This window comes from Meles meles, chromosome 3 (assembly GCF_922984935.1).
Source record: "Meles meles chromosome 3, mMelMel3.1 paternal haplotype, whole genome shotgun sequence".
NCBI classification, from domain to species: domain Eukaryota; kingdom Metazoa; phylum Chordata; class Mammalia; order Carnivora; family Mustelidae; genus Meles; species Meles meles.
The window spans coordinates 25,197,509-25,221,514 of NC_060068.1; the positions used below are offsets into that span (position 1 = coordinate 25,197,509).

Here is a 24,006-nt window from a genome sequence, read left to right on the forward strand (position 1 = left end):
ATTCAACAATTCTTGACAATAGTCAAGATATGGAAGCAGCCCAAGTGTCCATCAATTGATAAATGGATAAAGAATTATCCATTTATCAATTGATGGACACTTGGGCTGCTTCCATATCTTGACTATTGTAGACAATTTTGCTATAAACATAAGGGTGCATGTAGTTCAACTATGTTATTAATGATTTTTAATGATTTTTCGTCTGCTAGATCTGTCCATTTTTGATAGAGAGGTGTTAAAGTTTCTAAAAGTAGATTCACTTATTTCTCCTTGTAGTTCTATTAGTTTTTGCCTCATGCATTTTGACTCTGTTTTTAGGCACATACATATTCAGGATTTTTATGTCTTTTTAGAGAATTGACCCCTTTATCATTATTTGTTGTCCATTCTTTTTAAAACGATTTTACTTATTTGACAGAGAGAGAGAGACACAGTGAGAGAGGGAACATAAGCAGTGCGAGAGGCAGAAGCAGGCTTCCCAAAGAGTAGAGAGGCCAATGCGGGGCTTGATCCCAGGACCTTGGGATTATGACCCACGGGGAAGGCAGATGCCCAACTGACTGAGCCACCCAGGTGCCCCTTGTTGTCCCTCTTTATTTGTGTTTATGTTTATATTAAATTATATATATGTTTAGTTAATATGTTTATATTAAATATATATATATAATTTATGTTATCCCTGATAACTTTCATTTCCCCAAAGGCTGCTTTGTCTGAAATTAATATAGCTATTCCTGGTTATTTATTTTTTAATTTTTAAAGTTTTTTAAGCTTTACTAAGGTATGGTTGTTCAATAAAAGTTATTTAATGTATACAAATATATTTTGATATATGTATACATTGCAGAGTACTCTGGGGTATTTTAAAATGATTTTCTCCCCCCTTATCTTGAAACACAAAGTGATTTTTCTCTGATATTTACTGTGAGAATCTGGTTGCATCCCTAGAAATAAAAGTCATGGAAGTATGGGGATTCCCCTATGACTGGGTTTCCCTGGTGCTTTTATCTTTCAGACTTGTTTACACCCAACCTCCAAGTATTTATCTACTATAGTAAAGTTTCCTTACCTGGGTACAGGTTCCCATGATGGTTTCAGCTTGTGGGTTTCTGATCCCGGCTGTTATGGTTCTCTGTATTTTCCTCTCTGTCTCTCCAGTTTTGGGGACAGCAAAATGCCCTGTGACCATACTTCTCTTGTGGATATAAGATGAGTTGTTTTGTAGTTTATTGTTCAGCTTTTAATTTGTTGTTAGTATGAGCGGTGAGTTCTAAGTTTTCCATACGTTGGGCTGGAAAGTGGAAGTTCTGTTTTGGGTCTTTTATTACAAAAGTAAAACATACTTATTGTGAAAATATCAAATAATACAATGCATGAAGTAAGAAGCAAAAGTTCTTACCCAGCCCACTTCTGAAAGAACCAATTGCAAGGAGCTGATGAGCGAACTTCCAGACATTTTACATGAACATTTATCTGTCTATCTGTCCAACCACCCACCTATCTTTTTTTTTTTTTTAATTTCTTTTCAGCGTAACAGAATTCATTGTTTAGGCACCACTTCCAGTGCTCCATGCAATATGTGCCCTCCATAATACTCACCACCTGGCTCCCAAAACCTCCCACACCCCACCCCTTCAAAAGCCTCTAATTGTTTTTCAGAGTCCATAGTCTCTCATGGTTCATCTCCCCCTTCTAATTTTCCTCAGCTCCCTTCTCCTCTCCATCTCCCCATGTTCTCCATGTTATTTGTTATGCTCCACAAATAAGTGAAACCATATGATAGTTTTTTAATATTTTTAATTTCATTATAAGTGAGATCATAATATTTGTTTTTCTTTGACTTGTGTCATTCAGTATAATGTTCCCCAACGTCCACCCATCTTGTAGTAAATGACAGAATTGATTTCTTTTTTATGGTTGAACAGTATTCAGTTGTATACACAATCATATCTTATTTATCCATTCGTATGTTGATGGACAGTTAGGTTGTTTCCTTGTTTTGGCTAATGTATATAATGCTGCAATGAACATGGGGTGCAGATATCTTTCATATACTGATTTTATTTCTTTTAGATAAGTACTCAAATGAGAAAATGTTAGAACATGATAGTTGTATTCTTAATTTTTGACCTCCACACTGGTTTCCACTAATCTTACCAGTTTGCATTCCCACCAACATTGCATGAGAACTCCCTTTATTCCATGTATTCCCAGCATTTGTTATCTCTTGTCTCTATAATGACAGTCATTTTAGTAGGTGTGAGGTGGCAGTCTCTTGTTATTTTTGATTTGCATTTCGCTGATGATTAGTGATGTTTATATATTTAGTGATGTTTATACACTTTGGATATTAGCCCTTTATCTGCTATATCATTTGCAATTTTTTCCCCCATTTTGTAGGTTGCCTTTTCATTTTGTTGATCATTTCCCATGCTGTGCAGAAGATTTTTAGTCTGGTGAAATTCTCCATGTTTGGTTTTTTTTTTTTTTTTTTTTTTGGTTTGTTTGTTTTATTTCTTGTGTTTCAGGTGTCATATTAAAAAGAGATCATTCTTAAGACTTATGTCAAAGAGATTTTTCCCTGTATTTTCCTCCAGAAGTTTTTATGGTTTCAGGTCTTATTTTAAATCATTAGTTCATTTTGAGAAATTTTTGTGAGTGGTGTAAGATAGGGGTCTAGTTTTGTTTTGTTTTACATGTGAATATTTAGTTTTCTCAGTATCATTTATTGAGGAAAATGTCTTTTCTCTACTGAGTAATGTTAGCTTCCTTATCTAAGTAACTAAGTATCTATGTAAGTAACTAATACTTTAAGTATTAGTTAACCATATTCACATGGCTTTATTTCCCTGTTCTTGATTCTGTTCCATTGATCTGTGTCTGTTTTTATGCCAGTACCATACTGTTTTGATAGCTTTATAATACCATTCAAAATCAGGAAGTGTGATACCTCTAGCTGCATTCTTCTCTCTCAGGTCTACTCCAGCTATTTGGGAGTTTTTGTGCTCCATACAGATTTTAGGATTTTCTTTTTTCCCACTTAAAAATGCCACTGGAGTCTTGATATAGATTGTATTGAATCTATAGATGGCTTTGGATAGAATGGACATTTTAACAATATTAATTCTTTTTAAAATATGGCTACTTTTTAAAGATTATTGATTGATTGATTAATTGAGAGAGCATGAGAGGAAAGGGCTGAGGGAGAGGGAGACTAAGAGAATCTCAAGCTTACTTCACACTAACTGTGGAACCCAACACAGAGCTCGATCTCAGGATCTGAGATCATGACCTGAACCAAAACCAGGAGTTAAACACTTAATTGACGGCACCACCTAGGTGCCCCAATAATATTAATTCTAATCCATGAACCAGGGTATCTTTACATTTATTTGTCTCGTCTTCAATTTTGTAGATTTTAGTAGAGATCTCTCCATTCCTTGGTTAAACTTATTCCTAAATATTTTATTGTTTTTGATGTTATTGAAAATGAGATACTTTTTAAAATTTCATTTTCAGATAATTCATTATAGAAATAGTACTAACTTTTGTATATTAATTTTGTATCCCGCAACTTTACTGATTCCATTGATTAGATCTGTTTTTTTTTGTTTTTTGTTTTTGTTTTTTTTTTTTTTTTTAAGAATTACTTACTTATTTTTTTTGACAGAGAGAGAAATCACAAGAGAGAGGCAGGCAGAGAGAGAAAGGGAAGCAGGCTCCCTGCTGGGCAAAGAGCCCAATGTGGGCCTTGATTCCAGGACCCCGAGACTATGACCTGAGCCAAAGGCAGAGGCTTAACTCACTGAGCCACCCAGGTTCAGGATCTAACTGTTTTTTTGGTTGAGTCTTTTGGATTTTCTATCTATAAAATCATGTCAATTGTAAAAGAGTCAAATTTACTTCTCCTTTCCAATTCTGAGGACTTTTATTTATTTCTTTTTGTTTCCTGCTGACTCTGGCCAGGATTTCCCAGATTATTTTGAAAAGGAGTGCAGGGAATGGGTACTCTTGTTTTGTTCTTGACCACAGAGGAAAAACTTTCAACCTTTCACCATTGACCAAGATGTTAGCTCTGTGCTCACCATATATTGTTTTTATTATGTTGTGGTACATTCCTTCTTAACGTGGTACATATGGTACATAATGTGGTACATAATGTGGTACATTCCTGCTTAATTTGTTAAACGTTTTAATAATGAATGGATGTTGAGTTTTATTAATTAAGTGGATCAAATGGATTTTTTCCTGTTATTTCTTTTTAGATTTATTTTAAATTTCTTTTCAGTGTTCTAGAATGCACTGTTTATGCACCACACCCAATGCTCCATGCAATACGTGCTCTCCGTAATACCCACCACTGGATCAAATGAATTTTATCTTTCGTTTTATTACTGTTCCTTATTACATTCATTGATTTTCATATGTGGAAACCATCCTGGAATCTCAGGGATAAATTCCGCTTGACATAATTAATCCTTTACATGTGCTGCCAATTTCTGTTTACTATTATTTTGTTGAGAATTTTTGCTCTATATTCATGAAGAATATGGACCTCCGGTTTTCTTGTAGTGTCTGGTTTGTTATCAGGGTAATGTTATACTCAAAAATGACTTTGAGAGTATTCCTTTCTCTGATTTTTGGGGGGAAAGTTTGAGGAGGATTGCTCTTAATTCTTTAAGTGTTGATAAAATTCACCAGTGAAGCCATCTGTTCCTGACCCTTTCTTTGTGGGGAAATTTTTGATTATTGGTTCAATCTCCTTTCTAGTAGTTGTTCTGCTCAGATTATTTCTTCTTTGTTCAGTTTTGGTAAGTTGTATGTTTCTAAGAATTTTTCCATTTCTTCTGGGTTGTCCAGTTTGTTGGTTATAGTATTTGTTGTTTTTCCTTTTTTTTTTTTTCCCAATTTTTAAATTTAAATTCTGGTTAGTTAACAATAGTGTAATATAGGTTTCAGGAGTAAAATTCAGTGATTCATCACTTACATCAACACCCAGTGCTCATCAAAACAAATGCCCTCCTTAACACTTACCACCAATTTAGCCTATCCCCACCCACCACCCTCCACCAACTCTTAGTTTGCTTTCTATAGTTAAGAATCTCTTATGATTTGCATCCCTTTCTCTTTTCCCTCTCCTCTTATGTTCATCTATATTGTTTCTTAAATTCCAAATGTGAGTGAGATCATACAGTACTTGTCTTTCTCTGACTGACTTATTTCACTTAGCATAATACACTCTAGCTCCATCCACATCATTGCATATGATAAGATTTCATTCTTTTTGATGGCTGAGCAATATTCCATTGTGTGTGTGTGTGTGTGTATACACCCCACATCTTTTTTTTTCTTTTTTTTATTTTTATTTGTTTATTTACAGCATAACAGTGTTCATTGTTTTGGCATCACACCCAGTGCTCCATGCAGTACGTGCCCTCCCTATTACCCACCACCTGGTTCCTCAACCTCCCACCCCCCCACCCCCCTGCCGCCCCTTCATAACCCTCTGGTTGTTTTTCAGAGTCCACAGTCTCTCATGGTTCATCTCCCCTTCCAGTTTCTCTCAACTCCCTCTCCTCTCCATCTCCCCATGTCCTCCATGTTATTTGTTATGTTCCACAAATAAGTGAGACCATATGATACTTGACTCTCTCTGCTTGACTTATTTCGCTCAGCATAATCTCTTCCAGTCCCGCCCATGTTGCTACAAAAGTTGGGTATTCGTCCTTTCTGATGGAGGCATAATACTCCATTGTGTATATGGACCACATCTTCCTTATCCATTCATCCGTTGAAGGGCATCTTGGTTCTTTCCACAGTTTGGCGACCGTAGCCATTGCTGCAAGAAACATTGGGGTACAAATGGCCCTTCTTTTCACTACATCTGTATCTTTGGGGTAAATACCCAGCAGTGCAATTGCAGGGTCATAGGGAAGCTCTATTTTTAATTTCTTCAGGAATCTCCACACTGTTCTCCAAAGTGGCTGCACTAACTTGCATTCCCAACAACAGTGTAAGAGGGTTCCCCTTTCTCCACATCCTCTCCAACACACGTTGTTTCCTGTCTTGCTAATTTTGGCCATTCTAACTGGTGTCAGGTGGTATCTCAATGTTGTTTTAATTTGAATCTCCCTGATGGCTAGTGATGATGAACATTTTTTCATGTGTCTGATAGCCATTTGTATGTCTTCCTTGGAGAAGTGTCTGTTCATATCTTCTGCCCATTTTTTGATATGATTATCTGTTTTGTGTGTGTTGAGTTTGAGAAGTTCTTTATAGATCCTGGATATCAACCTTTTGTCTGTACTGTCATTTGCAAATATCTTCTCCCATTCCGTGGGTTGCCTCTTTGTTTTGTTGACTGTTTCCTTTGCTGTGCAGAAGCTTTTGATCTTGATGAAGTCCCAAAAGTTCATTTTTGCTTTTGTTTCCTTGGCCTTTGGAGACATATCTTGAAAGAAGTTGCTGTGGCTGATATCGAAGAGGTTACTGCCTATGTTCTCCTCTAGGATTCGGATAGATTCCTGTCTCACGTTGAGGTCTTTTATCCATTTCGAGTTTATCTTTGTGTACGGTGTAAGAGAATGGTCGAGTTTCATTCTTCTACATATCGCTGTCCAGTTTTCCCAGCATCATTTATTGAAGAGACTGTCTTTTTTCCATTGAATATTTTTTCCTGTTTTGTCGAAGATTATTTGACCATAGAGTTGAGGGTCCGTATCTGTACACCCCACATGTTTATCCATTCATCAGTCATTGTATATTTGAGCTCTTTCCATAGCTTGGCAATTGTTGATAACGCAGTTATGAACATCAGGGTGCATGTGCCCCCTTCAAATCCATATTTATTTTAGTGTCTCCAAAGCATAGTGCTAAGGGCCATCTAACATTCTTTTATTTCTTTTAATATTTTATTTGTTTATTTATCAGAGAGCACAAACAGTGGGAGAATCAGGCAGAGGGAGAAGCAGGCTCCTCACTGAGCAAGGAGCCAATGTGGGACTCAATCCCAGGGTTCTGAGATCATGACTCAAGCCTAAGGCAGATGCGTAACTGACTGAACCTGTCCCCGAATCTGTATTTTTGTATCCTTTGGGTAAATGCCTAGAAGTACAATTGTGGGGTTGTAAGGTAGTTTTATTTTTAACTTTTTGAGGAATCTCCATACTACTTTCCAGAGTGACTACACCAGTTTAAATTCCTATCAACAGCATAAGAGGGCTCCCCTTTCTCCACATCCTTGCCAACATCTGTTGATTCCTGTGTTTTTTAGCCATTCTGACAGGTGTGGGGTGCTCTCCTCATGGTTTTGATTTGTAGTTCCCTGAAGGTGGGAAATACTGAACATCTATTTCATGAGTCTGTTGGCGATCTGGATGTCTTCTTTGGAAAAATGTCTATTCATGTCTTCTGCCCATTTTTTAATTGGGTTATTTGTATTTGGGTATTGAGTTTGATATGTTCTTTATAGATTTTGGATACCAACTTTTTATCAGATATCATTTGCAAATTTTCTCCCATTCCGAACATTGACTTTTAGGTTTTTTGACTCTTTCCTCACTTTTCAGAAGGTTTTTATCTTGATGAAGTCCCAATAGTTAATTTTTGTCTTTGTTTCCCTCACCTCTGGAGACATGTCTAGCAAGAAGTTCCTGCAGCTGAGGTAAAATAAATTGCTGCCCTTTTTCCTTTCTAGGATTTTGGTGGTTTCTTTTCTCACATTGAGGTCTTTCATCTATTTTGAGTTTATCTTTGTGTATGGTGTAAGAGAATGGTCTAGTTTCATTCATCTATGTGTGGCCATCCAATTTTCCCAGCACCATTTGTTGAAGAGACTGTCTTTCTCCATTGGATGCTCTTTCCTGCTTTGTCGAAGATTAGTTGACCCATAAAGGTGAGGGTCAATTTCTGGGTTCTCCATTCTGTTCCATGTATCTATGTGCCTGTTTTTGTGTGAGTATCTTACTGTCTTGTTGACTACAACTTTGTAATATATCTTGAAGTCTAGGATTTTGATGCTTCAAGCTTCGTTTTTCTTTTCAGGATTTCTTTGGCTATTCGGGCTCTTTTCTGGTTACATGCAAATTTTAGAATTGTTTGTTCTAGCTCTCTGAAGAATGCTGGTGTTATTTTGATAGGATGTTGCTTTAAATGTGTAGATTGCTTTGGGTAGTATAGACATTGTAGCAATGTTTATTCTTCCAGTCTACTAGAAGGATTTTTTCCCCATTTCTTTGTGTCCTTTTCAATTTCTTTTGTAAGTATTCTATACTTTTCAGATCTTTTACCTCTTCGATTAGGATTATTCCTAGGTTTCTTATTGTTTTTGGTGCAATTATAAATGGGATCAATTCCTTGATTTCTTTTTCTGCTACTTCATTATTGGTATATAGAAATGCAACAGACTTGTGTACATTGATTTTGTATACTGTGACTTTACTAAATTTGTGTATCAGTTCTAGCAATTTTTTGTGGAGTCTTTTTTATGATATCTTCTTAAATTTATCAGGAATTTATTACCATGCTGACATATACAGATCTACAGATTTGGGCATATACAGAGTATACATTACAGTAATTTATTTAGGTTCTTACAGAATGATAAACTTTTGGATGACTTTCTCCTTTTTTATTATTACAAGTAACTATAAAAACATATTTGTATATATAACTTTATTTATGTGTGGATATTTCTTTTGAGATAGAAACCTATAAACATAATTAATGAAGTCACCCTTTAAGGCATTTTATATTTTGTTAGGTATGGCCACATGTCCTGAATTTTAGGCCTCTATTTTTGGTTGCGTTTTGAAATCCCCCCTCCCATATTACATAAGTGCCTCGTAGTGAGCAATTGCAAAATTCTTTAATTCTTATGACTTACTCTCCACTGTCATCCTTTGTCCCCTTCTTGCCCTTTTTTTACTGCCTTGTTGAATACTGGGACTTTCCAGAAGGCTGATTATCCAGTAAACAGAGGAAAAACCTAGATTGTCTTTACTTTCAGTTCCCTTTACCTGCTTCTTTCTTTTGCAAAACACCAGAGGAGTTTTCTAAAATGCAGATTTGATAATATCACACTTTTTCTAAAAAAAAAAAAAAAAAAAAAACTTCAAAAGGGAAAACCTGGGTGGCTAATTGTTAAGTGTCTGCCTTTGGCTCAGGTCATGATCCCAGGGTCCTGGGACTGAGCCCTGCTTTGGGCTTCCGGCTCAGCACAGAGCCTGCTTCTTCCTCTCTCGTCCCCCCTGCTGGTATTTCTTCTCTAGCTGCCTGTCTATGTCAAATAAATTAAAAAAAAAAAAACAAAGAAAAAAACAAACAAACTTCAAAAGTTCTTTAAGTCAGAGTGTAGTTGCTGTGTCTTAGCATAGTACACAAAGTTGTCCCTGATCAGCTTTAGATCATTGCTTCTGCCACACCCTTCACTCCCTTCTAAGTCATATATAGTAAGCTTTTAGTTCTAAGAATGTGACCTCTTCTACCCTTCTTTTCTTTGCTTACCACTTTCCTTTTGCCTAGTATGCAAAGTATTCAGCCATCATCATAGTCCATCTAGGAAACTCCTTCTTATTTTTCAAGTAATTTCCCAGTTTTTCCATTTAAAATAAGGACAAAAATGATACCTACATCTTGGTTTTGTTGTAATTCTATGAGACAATCCCATTTTTAAGTCATTATTTCAGTCAAATATTATTATTGTGTAGAAATGAAATAGACTTGTTGCATTTCTTATTCCTCATTTTCTTTCTGACACATTTTTATAACATAAGCATATAATTAGTAATTAAAAAGAAACCACAATCATTTAACAATATAGTACATGGCAAGATATCTTTACTCAGTGAATGTAGAACTGAGTAGAATGGATTGGTTGAGACCAAGATGTGTGATGTTGGTTACATTCTCTAATCAAGCAGATTGCTGGGTAGAACTTGTTTGTTTGATTACCTAAACATTTCATTATGCACTCCATGCACCCATCACTCAGTCTCAATAGTAATTAACATTTTGATAATTGAGATGTGACTTATATTTAACAAAACCACCTTGTGCTGCCATTTCGTGCACTGCTAGTCAAACACCTATTCATAATCCCTTCTAGTCATTTTCTGGAAATGATGGCAAAGCTTGCCATTTTGTAGCTTACAAAATATTTTTTTCCTTTCCTTTTGGATGAGTATCTTCAGTTTTCTGGAATGGTCTTCATCTTTGCTGTTTTTCATCTTCATCTAGTCTGTTCAGGCTGCTGTAACAAAAACACCATGGTCTGGGTGACTTGAACAACAAACATGACTCACAGTCTGGAGGCTGGAACCCCAAGATCAAGGTGCCTGTAGATCATTTCTTTCCTAGCTTTCAAACAGCCACTTTCTTGTTGTGTCCTCACATGACAATAGTGGTAAGGGAACTTTTTGGGGTCTGTATTATCAAGGCACTAATTTCACCATGAAGACTCCACCCTGTTGATGTAATTACTTCTTAAAGCCTGCACTTCCTACCATCACAATGAAAGTTAAGATTTCAACATATGATTTCAATATAACACAAACATTTGGCTGATAATAGCTAATAATCTTGCAAATCCCTTCAGCACATTAATTAATGACCATCTGATGAAATTATTCTCAGCTGGAAATAAAGTTCTTACTAGAAGCCTTGCCCTGTTTTTTTTTTTGTTTGTTTGTTTGTTTATTTTTTGAAGATTTTATTTATTTATTTGACAGAGAGAGAGGAGGAAGCAGGCTCCCTGCGGAGCAGAGAGCCTGATGCGGGGCTCGATCCCAGGACCCTGAGACCATGACCTGAGCCGAAGGCAGCGGCTTAATCCACTGAGCCACCCAGGCGCCCTGCCCTGTTTTTTTTTTTTTTTTAAGATTTTATTTATTTATTTGAGAGAGATACAGTGAGAGAGAGCATGAGTGAAGAGAAGGTCAGAGGGAGAAGCAGACTCCCCATAGATCTGGGAGCCTGATGCGGGACTTGATCCTGGGACTCCGGGATCATGACCTGAGCCGAAGGCAGTCGTCCAATCAGCTGAGCCACCCAGGCGTCCCACCTGTTTTTTTTGTTTTTTTTTTTTAATTCATCCATCTTGAAATTTATTCCCCTCTTCGTCTTGCATATTCAATTTTTTTTTATTACGATTCATCCCTGACTGCCAAGATGGAAACCAGTAAGTAGACAAGTACTTCTGTTTTCTTTTGATCATCTGCTGGTGCTACTTTCTATGTTTCTGTTTCTCCTGATTCTAAGACATCTTGGAACTTATGAACATGTTATTGTTCAGGATTCCTGCAGGAAGGAATGTGATTGCATGAGATGTTGTTATGTCAAGGTTTCGTTGAAGGCCTAGCATAAGTGGCTTTCTGTGTACTGTATACATGACTCTGAGCTTCTGCGCTAGAGGGATGCAGCTCTCTCTCCTAGGACCCTCATGTTCCTGTTGGGTGAGAGAATATATTCAATTTGACCCAAATGCAGCACACCAAACCTCTTAGTCCCACTGAGTGTAATAAAAATCTAGAGCTCTATGCTCTGAGAGCCCCCTACCAGTGCAGAAGGAAGAGTGATATGGATAGAAGGGCCACAGAAGAGGGATGGCCCTATAAGGCTTAAATTCATGTCCCTCCCCACTAAACACTTGGTCTTTCACCTTAAGAGAAACATAGGATTTGATAAACCTGATTTCTAGTCTGAAAAAGACATATAATAGTTACAGCTGCACTGCTGCCTTACTCAGTTAATGTGAGAATCCAATAAGGCAACTCTTTGCAATGTTGTTGGAATTATCAGTGAAGGATAATCTGGGATGTATTTCTGGAAGGTGTGGTGGTAAATAGCATACATGGTAGAGGGAATATGTGTAAGAAGGAAGAAGAATGTGTAAGAAGGAAGAAGAATGTGGAAGAAATCCGAATCAGTTTGCTTTTCCTGTCTCTTCCACCCATCCCAGCAAAGCATCCACTGTGACTATTATTTGTCTCTCTTATGGGTCCTGACACAAAGAGTCATACTTTCTTCAGATTATATCCAAGAGGCTGGGTCCTGACCTTGAAGGAGAAAAATGCAGTTTTTTTTTTGTTTTGTTTTTTTAAGATTTAACTTATTTGAGAGACAAGGAAAGAGAGAGAGAACCAGTTTGGTGTGGGGGGCAGAGAAAGGGAGAAGCAGACTCTCCACTGAGCCTGATGTGGGGCTTCATCAGAGGACACTGGGACAACAACCTGAGCCAAAGTCAGATGCTTCACCAACTGAGCCACCCAAGTGCCCCAAGCATGCACTTTTTAGATGAAATGAGATTCCTGTGCTAAGATAGCTTTGCAGTGTTCAAGAAAGGCTGAACATTGAGGACTCATTTCCTTGTTCCTTCTCCAGGTTGATGAATTCTGGCCTTACATCAGCTTGTTGTCCAGCTTTGTCGTCAATGCTCAGCAATAACCAGAAGCTCACACACCTTTACCTACGGGGCAATGCTCTTGGAGACACAGGAGTTAAGCTACTCTGTGAGGGCCTCTTGCACCCCAACTGTAAGCTTCAGATATTGGAGTAAGTCCCTAGCTAATTACAGTGTTGGGGATGCATGGTGGCTAAGGTGGGGGGGATGATGGTGGGATGATTATTATCTGAGAAGTGATGGTGATCTCCTAAGGTTTGGCTTATTACAGGATCATGGGACTGGGAGGAGTTCTACTTCTTGGTGGTATAAAGGTAAAAAGTGGATTTCACCACAAAAGAATAGGGCAATATGGCCCTTGTGTTTAAGGGAAATTTGGAGAGAGCCATAGAATTTGGGGAAAATCAGTTCACAAACTATTACTGGTTTGATCTGCACGATCCAGGAGACTGGAAAAAATGCCTTTATCTGAGACGGGGAGAAGAATAACTACAGGCACAAAAAATTGTCCCAAGTTCATTAATCCTGTGCTTTTTGTGCATTTGAAACATTGCAGGCTGAGATCCGGGGGGTCTAGGAGGATAGTTAAGGGGACATTTTCCTGAAATCACCTTCTTTCTTGCAGATTAGATGGTTGTAGCCTCACCTCACACTGTTGCTGGGATCTTTCCACACTTCTGACCTCCAATAAGAGCCTGCGAGAGCTGAGCCTGGGCAGTAATGACCTGGGTGATCTAGGGGTCATGCTGCTCTGTGAAGTGTTAAAACAGCAGGGCTGCCTCCTAAAAAGCCTGAAGTAAGTATGCTTTGTGCAGATTTATGTGGTAGTGTTCAGAGTACTAAGGACAAGTTGATGAGTTATCAAAACCTAGGCATCATTTGTATTCAGACTGAGGTTGGGTCTGTGTCTGTTTTGCAGACATTTTTATGATTCACAAACCACATATTTAACTTTATCCAGACAGTTAGAATAATTAAGGTTCAGTTGGGTGTCAAAAGAGTTTCCATACATATTCCTGAAAGAAACCCAAGTCCCAGTGAAAGTGGCCAAATAAAATTATATGACCCTGTAAGGGACAAAAGGTACTTTGTAGACCTAGAGCAGTCCATGGTTCCTCTTAATTGCAAAGGTCTTTGCACAGTGAGGGTGTTCTTAGGATTTGAAAATGAGAAAAGAGTTCCAGAAATGTCAAGATTAGAAATTTCATAAGCCAGCTTATGTGCATTGTGTTGGGTTTCATTACTAGTGATACCACTGGTATTCATTACCTCTCCAGTAAGAGCTTCCTGTGAGTCCTGTACCTTTGTCAACCCTGATAATCACGTTCTCGCCAGAAGAACTTTCCCTCACTTGGCTTTGGGGCCACACCTTCTCCACACTGGATTTTTTTCTCCTTCATTTGCTATTTCTGCTCAGTCTCCTTTTGTGGATTTTCTTTATCATCCTAACCTGCACATGCTGAAACAACAGGACTCAATGATTGAGCTATTTTTTTTTCCTCTATACTTTATCCCATGTTGATATCATCCAGGGTTCTGGCTTTACCATATATATGCTGTGCCAGCCAATTTATACCTGCAGGAATTCCATGTAAAAAGGTTAGTCTGATCTTTCCATTTTTATGTCTAATAAATGTGCTAAACTTTACATGTCCAAATCCAAACCTGTATTGGCCCCTTTCTGCTTCTTCCTCATCTCATTCATTGGATACTCAGTGAGAATTGCTCAAGCCCAAAACAAACAAAACAATGTCACAAAAGCAACAAAAACCCCCATCACTCTAGGTCAACTTTCTTATATGCACATCAACTCATTGGCATGTCCTGTTTGTTCTGCTTCCATAACATGCCAGCTTCATGACTACTACCCTAGTTCAAGCCACTGTCCCCCTTGTCTGAATTGTTCTGATGGCATCTGCCAGGCTACTCTGCATCTGTTACTGTCCTGACCATGGCAGATGGAGGGTGCAGCTAAAACAGGAGCGAGTGATTATATCATTCCTGCCCACATGCTCTAGTGACTTCCTATCACCTTGAAAGTAAGATCCACAAATCCATGGCAGTGCCTAAGGCCTCCTGTGATCAAGCTTCTGCTCTTTCTGCAAATTTGTTGTCTCCTAATCCATGTTCCTTCTTCTCCATGCACACTGATCTTGCAGTTTTGCAAAAATATGGTCAACTCCAGAACCTGGCATTTCCTGTTCCCTCTGCCTGAACCTCTCTCCCTTTTGATATCCATGTGTCTTGTTCCCATGTATCCTTAACTCCTCTGCTTGAGGTCTTCTTCTGTGTCTGTCTCTGACCATCCTACTGAAAACAACAGTCCAGCACATTCCACCCTTTTTTGCTTATTTTCCTCCATAGTGTGATCACCATCATACATAACTGCTACATCAATTTCTTGCTTATTTTTTATCTATATCTTACCCAAATCATATAAATTCTATTAGTTCTGGGCTTCTGTTCTAGTTCATGACCTCGAGGCTGAGAACCAGTTGGAATGCAGGCTTGAATAAACAGAAGTGTGCATCCTTATGTAGACACAGTGGAGCACAGGTACTGCAGGAAAAGCCAACATTCTCAGAGTGAAGAGAAATAGAACAAAAAAGGGAAGCGTAGGCCAGGATGAAGCTGAGACATTACTGTATCTGAAGTCACTGACCTAGCCCTGAGGGACACTCCATAGATGAGGGATAGGCTTCAAACTGACCAAGGAACCTCTGGATACAATCAACCTATCTCATTAGCTCAGGGTGCCTTAAACAATAGGTATTTATTGCTCACAGTTTTGAATATGGGAATTCTAAGATCACAGTGCCAACCAATTCAGGTTCTGGTGAGAGCTTTCTTCCAGGCTTGCAGATGGCTGCCTTTTACCCATGTACTTATGTGAAAGAGAGAGACAGAGACAGAGACACTGTGTGCCCTGGCATCTCTTATCTCAGGGGAATGATCTCATTGTGATGACCCACTCCCATGACCTCATCTAACCTTAACTATATTCCAAATGTCCCATTTCAAATACCATCACATGAGGGATTAGGGCTTCTGTGTAGGAATTTTGAAAAAAACACAAACATTCAATCCATAACACAACCAAATCGAGATTGGTAGAAATGGTGCAGGACAAATGGTGTGATTTCTTAGCTAAGTTGCAAGGGAAACTTAAGAAAAAAAGGAGACAAGAGGGAAGAAATTATATATCAAAGAAGGCTTGAGAGGCATACAAAACAGTTGCAATGTGGGAACTTTATTTGGCTCCTGATTAAATGAACCTAATATAAAAAATGTATCAGCTAATTAAAGAAATTTAAACACTGACTGGGCATATATTGATATTAAGGAATCACTGTTAACTTTTTAAGTGTGATGTTGGCATTTGTGGTTGTGTTTCTAAAAACCTTCATTTAGTTCACATAGTGCAACATTTATAGATGCATGCTATGCTGTTTGTAATAATCCATTGATGTGAGGAGTAGGTGGGTGATAGATGAAACAAGATTGGTCATGAGGTTTTTTTTAAATGTATATATATATATATTTTTTTTAAATTTATTTATTTGACAGACAGAGATCACAAGTAGGCAGAGAGGCAGGCAGAGAGAGAGGGGGAGGCAGGCTTCCCGCTGAGCAGAAAGCCGGATGTGGGGCTTGATCCCAAGACCCTGGATCATGACCTGAGCTGAAGGCAGAGGCTTTAACCCACTGAGCCACCCAGGCGCCCCTTTAATGTATATTTTTTAAAGATTTTATTTATTTATTTGACAGAGAGAGATCACAAGTAGACAGAGAGGCAGGCAGAGAGAGAGAGAGGGAAGCAGGCTCCCCGCTGAGCAGAGAGCCTGATGCGGGACTCGATCCCAGGACCCTGAGATCATGACCTGAGCTGAAGGCAGCGGCTTAACCCACCGAGCCACCCAGGCGCCCCTTTAATGTATTTCTAAAAAAGATTTTATTTACTTATTTGAGAGACAGAGACTGAGAGAGGGCAAGAGCATGAGCAGGGGAGGAGGGGCAGAGAGAGAAGGAGAAGCAGACTCCTCACTGAGCGGGGAGCCCGGTGACATGGTACTCAATCCCAGGACCTTGGGATCATAGCCAGAGCTGAAGGCAGATGCTTAACTGACTGGGCTACCCAGGCATCCCTGGCAATGGGTTATTAATTATCAAATTTGGGTAATAGGCATAGGGATTCACTACCATTCTCTCTAAATTAACATGTTTAAACATTTCCAAACTAGAAGGTTAAAAATATAACAGAAAAACAATAGGCATGAAGTGTAGCATTGGTGAGCTTAGAAGTATGTTAAGTTAAGGGAAGTAAGGAGATAAGGTTTTAAAGGCAAAAACTCTGAGAGTGCTCTTTGAAGAATATAACACAAGGCTGTCAATTTGTTCTTACAGGTTGCGTGAAATGTATTTCAATTATGATACAAAATGTGCAATAGAAACACTTCAAGAAGAAAAGCCGGAGTTGACCATTGTCTTTGAACCCTTTTGGTAGTGATACATGCCGGCTGCCAGATGCCAGCATTTTGGCTCCCTGTCCTCCAGGTGTGGAGAAGTGAGAATGAGCACTCTTCCAGCCAAGGTGAAGACCATCACTCCATGATTCCTCTGGTCCGGGGTGGGACAGCAAAATCTTGCTGATGATGTGTTTTACAAGAGAATATGAGCATCTCCTTTCCCCTGGCTTGAAGACACCAGGACAATGAAATCATCCAAATGAGGTGGTTCTCATTATAGAACCTTAGTCAGAGGATATGTTCCTATTGGTGACCTCATATAACTAACTCATGTAATAAAGCACTTTTTCTGTTTTTCTCTTCTTACTCTCTCTAAATCTCCTTTCCCTCATACCCTTTTTATCCATCTTTGTTCTGTTTACCTTCACCCATATCACCATTATCACCCACTCCTACCTTTCTGACTATAACAGAGCTAGTAAACTATATATTATGTTGCAGTTTTGTAGCAGCAACTTATTTATTTCTAATTTTTGTAACAGTTATATTTTCTAATAAAATAATTCATGTTTATTGTAGCTGGTTGAAAAGTCAGAAAATTTAAAACCATTATGTATTTATTGATTTAAATGTTTCTTTCCCTTAATTAATTAATTTTATTTTAAAATTATTTATTATTATTATGTTCAATGACAGTACATCATTAGTTTTTAATGAACAATGATTCATTAGTTCCACATAAGCACTCATCACAACATGTGCCTTCCTAGGGCACCTAGCTACCCCTTCCCCCTACTTCCCTTCTCCAAGTGGTGCTCCCAGTCAGCTCCCAGTCAGCCTTGCAAAGGCCCAGTCAACCAGCATCCCTCCCTAGCCAAGTGCCTACCCAACATCTGCAGGAGGACAGACAGCACACCCCACCTCCACATCCCAAACATCCCCACCAGCCACAAATCTGTTCTGATGCCTCCAAGACTCCACATGCCCATGTGTGTCAGTGAAAATGCTCACGTCCCTGGAAGTTCAAGGGATCACCAACCATAAACACCTTACTCTGAGATGTCTTAGCAGTTCCCAGAATCAATGAGGCCCACCGCACTGGGATAGGGCAGCACTGTCCATACTCATGTGCTTGTGCTCTGATCAACCGAAACTCACTCACACACCATATGGGGCTTCATTCAGCCACAGCACAGGTTCTCCCAGCTCTCTGGGATTTCCTGCCTTCAAGAGTGGAACGGAAAATAGTCTAGAGAGGCTCCATGATGTCTCCCAGCGGTTTGAACATACAACGCTTTCATACCATCTCCTCTGTCTCAGACCCACTGATCTTCCTCCCAAATTCCTATGTTGAAGTCCTAATCCCCAGGACCTCCAAATGTGACCATATTTGGACATAGGGTCTTTGTTTTTTTGTTGTGATTGTTTGGGGGTAGATTACCATAATTTTTTGTTATGCTCAACTAGCCACAATACAGTGCTTCAGGGGCGCCTGGGTGGCTCTGTAGGTTAAGCCTCTGCCTTTGGCTCAGGTCATGATCTCAGGGTGCTGGGATTGAGCCCCACCTCAGGCTCTCTGCTCAGCAGGGAGCCCGCTTCCCCCTCTCTGCCTGCCTCTGCCTTCTCATGATCTCTCTGTCAAATAAATAAAATCTTCAAAAAAAGTACAGTGCATCATTAGTTTTTGATGTAGTGTTCCATGATTCATTATTTGCATGTAACACACAGTGCTCATCACAACTCCTGCCCTCCTTAATACCCATCACTGGATTACCCCCTCCCCCCACCCCCTTCTCCTCTGTAACCCTCAGTTTATTTCCTGGAGTCCAGAGTCTTTCATAGTTTGTCTCCCTCTCTGATTTCTTCCAATTCAGTTTTCCCTCCCTTCCCCTGTGCTATTCCTTAGGTTCCACATAGGAGTGAAACCATCTGATAACTGTCTTTCTCTGCTTGACTTATTTCACTTAGCATAATCTCCTCCAGTTCTGTCCATGTTGATGCTAATGTGGGTATTCATCCTTTCTGATGGCTCAGTAATACTCCATTGTATATATGAACCACATCTTCTTTATCCATTCATCTATTGAAGGGCATCTTGTCTCCTCGCACAATTTAGGTATTGTGGACTTTGCTGCTATGAGTATTTGGATGTATGTGCCCATTCTTTTCACTACATCCTTATCTTTTGAGTAAATACCTAGTAGTGTAATTGCTGCATCCCAAGATAATTCTATTTTTAATAACCTCAAAAACCTTCATACTGTTTTCCAGAGTGGCTGTATCAGCTTGCATTCTACCAACAGTGTAAGAGCGTTCCCCTTTCTCTACATCCTCATCAACACTTGTTTCCTGTCTTTTTAATTTTTGCCATTCTAATGGGAGTAAGGTAGTATCTCATTGTGGTTTTAATTTGTATTTCCCTGATGGCTAGTGATGTTGAACATTTTTTCATTTGCCTGTTAGCCATTTGTATGTCTTCTTTTTGGAGATATGTCTGTTCAACTCTTCTGCCCATTTATCCATTTATTGACTGGATTATTTGTTTTTTTGGGGGGGTGTTGAGTTTGAGAAGTTCTGTATAGATCTGTATACCAGTCTTTTATCCATAACGTCATTTGCAATTATTTCTCCCATTCCATGGATTGCCTCTTTGTTTTGTTGACTATTTCTTTTGCTATGCAAAAGCTTTTCGTCTTGATCAAGTCCCAATAGTTCATTTTTGCTTTTGTTTCCCTTGCCTTTATACATGTGTCTTGAAAGAGATCACTGTGACCAATGTTGAAGAGGATACTTCTTATGTTTTCCTTTAGGACTTTGGTAGATTCTTTTCTCGCATTGAGGTCTTTCAACCATTTAGAGTTTACCTTTGTGTATGGTGTAAGTGAATGGTCCAGTCTCATTTTTCTGCATGTGGCTGTTCAATTTTCCCAGCACCATTTATTGAAGAGCCTGTCTTTTTTTCCATTGGATATTCTTTCCTACTTTGCCAAAGATTAGTTGACCATAGCAATGAGGGTCCATTTCTGGGGTCTCTGTTATGTTCCACTGATCTATGTGTCTGTTTTTGTGCTGGTAGCATGCTTTCTTGATGATCACAGCTGTGTAATATAGCTTGAAGTCAATCCTGTGATGCCTGTAGCTTTGTTTTTCTTTTTCAACAGTCCCTGGCAATTTGGGGTCTTTTCTGGTTCCATATAAATTTCAGGGTCATTTATTCTAGCTCTGCAAAAAAAATGTCAGTGGCATTTTGGTAGGGATTTCACTGTAAGTGTAGATTGCTCTCGGCAGCATAGACATTTTAACAATATTTATTCTTCCAACCCATGAGCGTGGAATGTTTTTCCAACTCTTTGTATCTTCCTCAGTATCTTTCATAAGTGTTATGTAGTTTCTAGAATATATAGTTTTTATATCTTTGGTAGGTTTGTTCCTAGGTATTTTATGGTTTTTGGTGCTATTGTAAATGGAATTGATTCCTTAATACCTCTTTCTTCATTCACATTGTTAGTGTATAGAAATGCAACTGATTTCTGTGCATTGATTTTGTATCCTGCCACTTTACTGAATTGTTGTATGAGTTCTAGTAATTTGAGGAGTCTTTTGAGTTTTCCACAAAACGTATCATGTCATCTGTGAAGAGAGAGTTTGAGTTTTTTTTGCCAATTTGAATGCCTTTATTTCTTTTTGTTGTCGGATTGCTGAGGCTATGACTTCTAGTACTATGATGAACAAAAGTGGTGATAGTGGGCATCCCTGTCGTGTTCCTGACCTTAAAGGAAAATCTCTCAGTTTTTCCCCATTGAGAATGATAGTCACTGAAGGCTTTTCATAGATGGCCTTTATGATATTGAGGTATGTTCTCTCTATCCCTACACTCTGAAGAGTTAATCAGGAAAGGATGCTGTATTTCATCAAATGCTTTTTCTGCATCAATTGAGAGGACCATACGGTTCTTCTCTTTTCTTTTATTAATGTGCTGTATAACATTGATTGATTTGCAAGTGTTGAACCACCTTGCATCCCAGGAATAAATCCCACCTGGTCGTGATAGGTAAACCTTTTAATGTACTGTTGGATCTTATTAGCTGGGATCTTGAGTATTTTGGCATCTATGTTCATCAAGGATATTGGTCTGTAATTCTTTTTGATGGGGGTCTTTGCCTGGTTTGGGGATCAGGGTCATGCTTCATAAAAACAGTTTGGAAGTTTTCCTTCTGTTTCTATTTTTTAGAACAGCTTCAGTAGAATAGGTATTATTTCTTTAAATGTTTGGTAGAATTCCCCTGGGAAGCCATTTGGCTCTGGACTTTTGTTTTTTGGGAGGTTTTTGATTGCTGCTTCAATTTTGTTACTGGTTATCGATCTATTCCCGTTTCAGTTTTGTTAGTTTATATGTTTCCAGGAAGGCATCCATTTCTTCCAGATTGCTTAATTTGTTGGCATATAGTTGCTGGTAATAACTTCTAATAATTGTTTAATTCCTTGCTGTTAGTCATGATGTCTCTCCTTTCATTCATGATTTTATTAATTTGGGTCCTTTTTCTTTCTTTCTTTTTTTTTTTCTTTTTCTTTCTTTCTTTTTTTTTTTCTGGATAAGTTTGGCTGGTGGTTTATTGATCTTATTCTTTCGTGGAAACAGCTTCTAGTTTCGTTGATCTGTCCTACTGTTTTTCTGGTTTCTATTTCATTGAACTCTGCTCTAATCTTTATTATTTCTCTTCTCCTGCTTGTCTTAGGTCTTATTTGCTGTCTTTTCTCCTTTAGGTGTGGGGTTAGCTTGTGCACTTGGGATTTTTCTACTTTTTTGAGAGAGGGCTGGATGGCTATGTATTTCCCCCTTAGGTACACCTTTGCAGTATCCCATAGGTTTTGGACTGATGTGTTTTCATTCTCATTAGTTTCCATGAATTGTTTAAGTTCTTCTTTGACTCCTTGGTTGACACATTCTTTCTTTAGCATGATGCTCTTTAACTTCCAGATATTTGAATTCCTTCCAAATTTTTTCTTGTGATTGAGTTCAAGTTTCAAACATTGTAGTCTGAGAATATGCAAGGAATAATCTCAATCTTTTGGTATCAGTTGAGACCTGATTTGTGACCCAGTATGTGGTCTATTCTGGAAAAAATTCCATGTGCACTGGAGAAGAATGAATATTCTGTTATTTTGGGTGGAATTTTTGTATATATCTATGAATATATATATATATATATATATAAATGTATATATCCCTCTGGTCCAATGTGTCATTCAAAGCTCTTGTTTCTTTGTTGGTCTGCTTAGATGATCTATCTGTTTCTGTGAGTGGAGTGTTTAGGTCTCCTACTATTAATGTATTATTATTAATGTGATTCTTTTTTTGGTTAACGGTTGACTTATGTAGTTGGCTGCTCCCACGTTGGGGAATAGATATTTACAATTGTTAGATCTTCTTGTTGGAAAGACCCTTTCAGTATGATATAGTGTCCCTTCTCATCTCTTACTACAGTCTTTGGTTTAAAATCTAATTTGTCTAATATGAGAATTGCTACACCAGCTGTCTTTTGAGGTCCATTGGCCTGATAAATGGTTCTCCATCCCCTCACTTTCAATCTGGAAGTGTCTTTAGGTTCAAAATAAGTCTCTTGTAGACTACATAGGGATGGTTCCTGTCTTTTTATCCAATTTGAAATCCTGTGTCATTTCATGGGGACATTTAGGCCATTCATGTTGAGGGTAACTATTGACAGATATGAATTTAGTGCCATCATATTGCCTGTAAAATCCCTATTTTTATAAATTATCTCTCTAAATTTCTGGTCTATATTACCCTTGGGATTTTTCTTTTATAAAATCCCCCTTAATATTTCTTGCAGGGCTGGCTTGGTGGTCATATATTCTTTCAGTTTCTGCCTATTCTGGAAACTCTTTATCTCTCCATCCATTCTGGATGACAGCCTTGCTGGATACAGTATTTTTAGCTGCATGTTCTTCTCATTCAGTACTCTGAATATGTCTTGTCAGCCCTTACTGGGTTGCCAGGTTTCTGTGGACATGTCTGATGTTATTCTGATGATCCTCCCTCCATATGTAAGAAATTTCTTTCCAAAGTTGCTCTCAGGATAGATTCCATGGCTCTAAGATGTGAAAGTTTCATTATTATATGCCAGTGTTTCTTTATTTTTATTGATTTTATTGATCATCATTTTTGATGATTTATTGTTATAAATTTAATAATTGACATTATTATTATATGCCAGTGTTGCTTTATTTTTATTGATTTTATTTACTTTATTGATCTTGAGAGGGGTCCTCTCTGCCTTTTGGACATGATCGCTTGTTTCCTACCCCAAGTTAAGAAAGTTCTCAGCTGTGATTTGATCAAACATATCTTTTACTCCTCTCTTTCTCTCCACCCCTTTAGGGATCCCAAGAATTCTGACATTGGAGCATTTCATGGCATCACTGATCTCTCTAAGTTTGTTCCCATGGGCTTCTAGCTGTTTATCTCTATCCTCCTCAGCTTTCTTCCTTTCTATCAGCTTATCTTCTAGAACACCAATTTATTCTACTGCCTCATTTACCCTGGTGGTTAGAGTATCCAGTTTAGACTGTATTTCATTCATAGCATTTTTAAGTTTGCCCTATTAGACCACTTTTATGCCCTCAGAGATTCTATATTGTTGCTAATTTTTTTAAAGGATTTTATTTATTTATTTGACAGAGAGAGATCACAAGTAGGCAGAGAGGCAGGCCGAGAGAGAGAGAGGAGGAAGCAGGCTCCTTGCCAAGTGAAGCACCTGATGCGGGACTCGATCCCAGGACCCTGACATCATGACCTGAGCCGAAGGCAGAAGCTTAACCCACTGAGCCACCAAGGAACCCCTAGTTGCTAATGCTTTTATGAAACCTGACTATTGACTTCATAATTGCTACCTTGAAGTCTATCTATGATATCTTGCTTATATTCATATCCATTAGTTCTGTGGCAGAGACCATTGTCTCTGGTTCTTCTATTTGTTGGGAGTTCTTCCTCCTAGTCATTTTGTTGAAAAGTGGTTGAAGGAATGTACAAAGTCCAAAATATCAACCATGACCCAAGCAAAATGCACCCACACAAAAATCCAAAGTAATCTAAAGCTACCACAGATACACCATTAAAGCCAA

At 38.4% G+C, this 24,006-nt stretch overlaps 1 protein-coding gene across 1 annotated transcript in view; it reads left to right on the top strand.

Annotated features, from left to right (window-relative positions):
- Positions 1 to 17,320, top strand: part of NLRP3 (NLR family pyrin domain containing 3) — a 50,065-nt gene extending 32,745 nt beyond the window's left edge. The window contains exons 9-11 of the mRNA XM_046000166.1: positions 12,379 to 12,549; positions 13,023 to 13,193; positions 16,802 to 17,320. Coding sequence (XP_045856122.1) covers positions 12,379 to 12,549; positions 13,023 to 13,193; positions 16,802 to 16,901 — 442 coding nt within the window. The 3' untranslated portion in view covers positions 16,902 to 17,320. The remainder of the gene's footprint in view (positions 1 to 12,378; positions 12,550 to 13,022; positions 13,194 to 16,801) is intronic.
- The last annotated feature ends 6,686 nt before the right edge of the window (positions 17,321 to 24,006 follow it).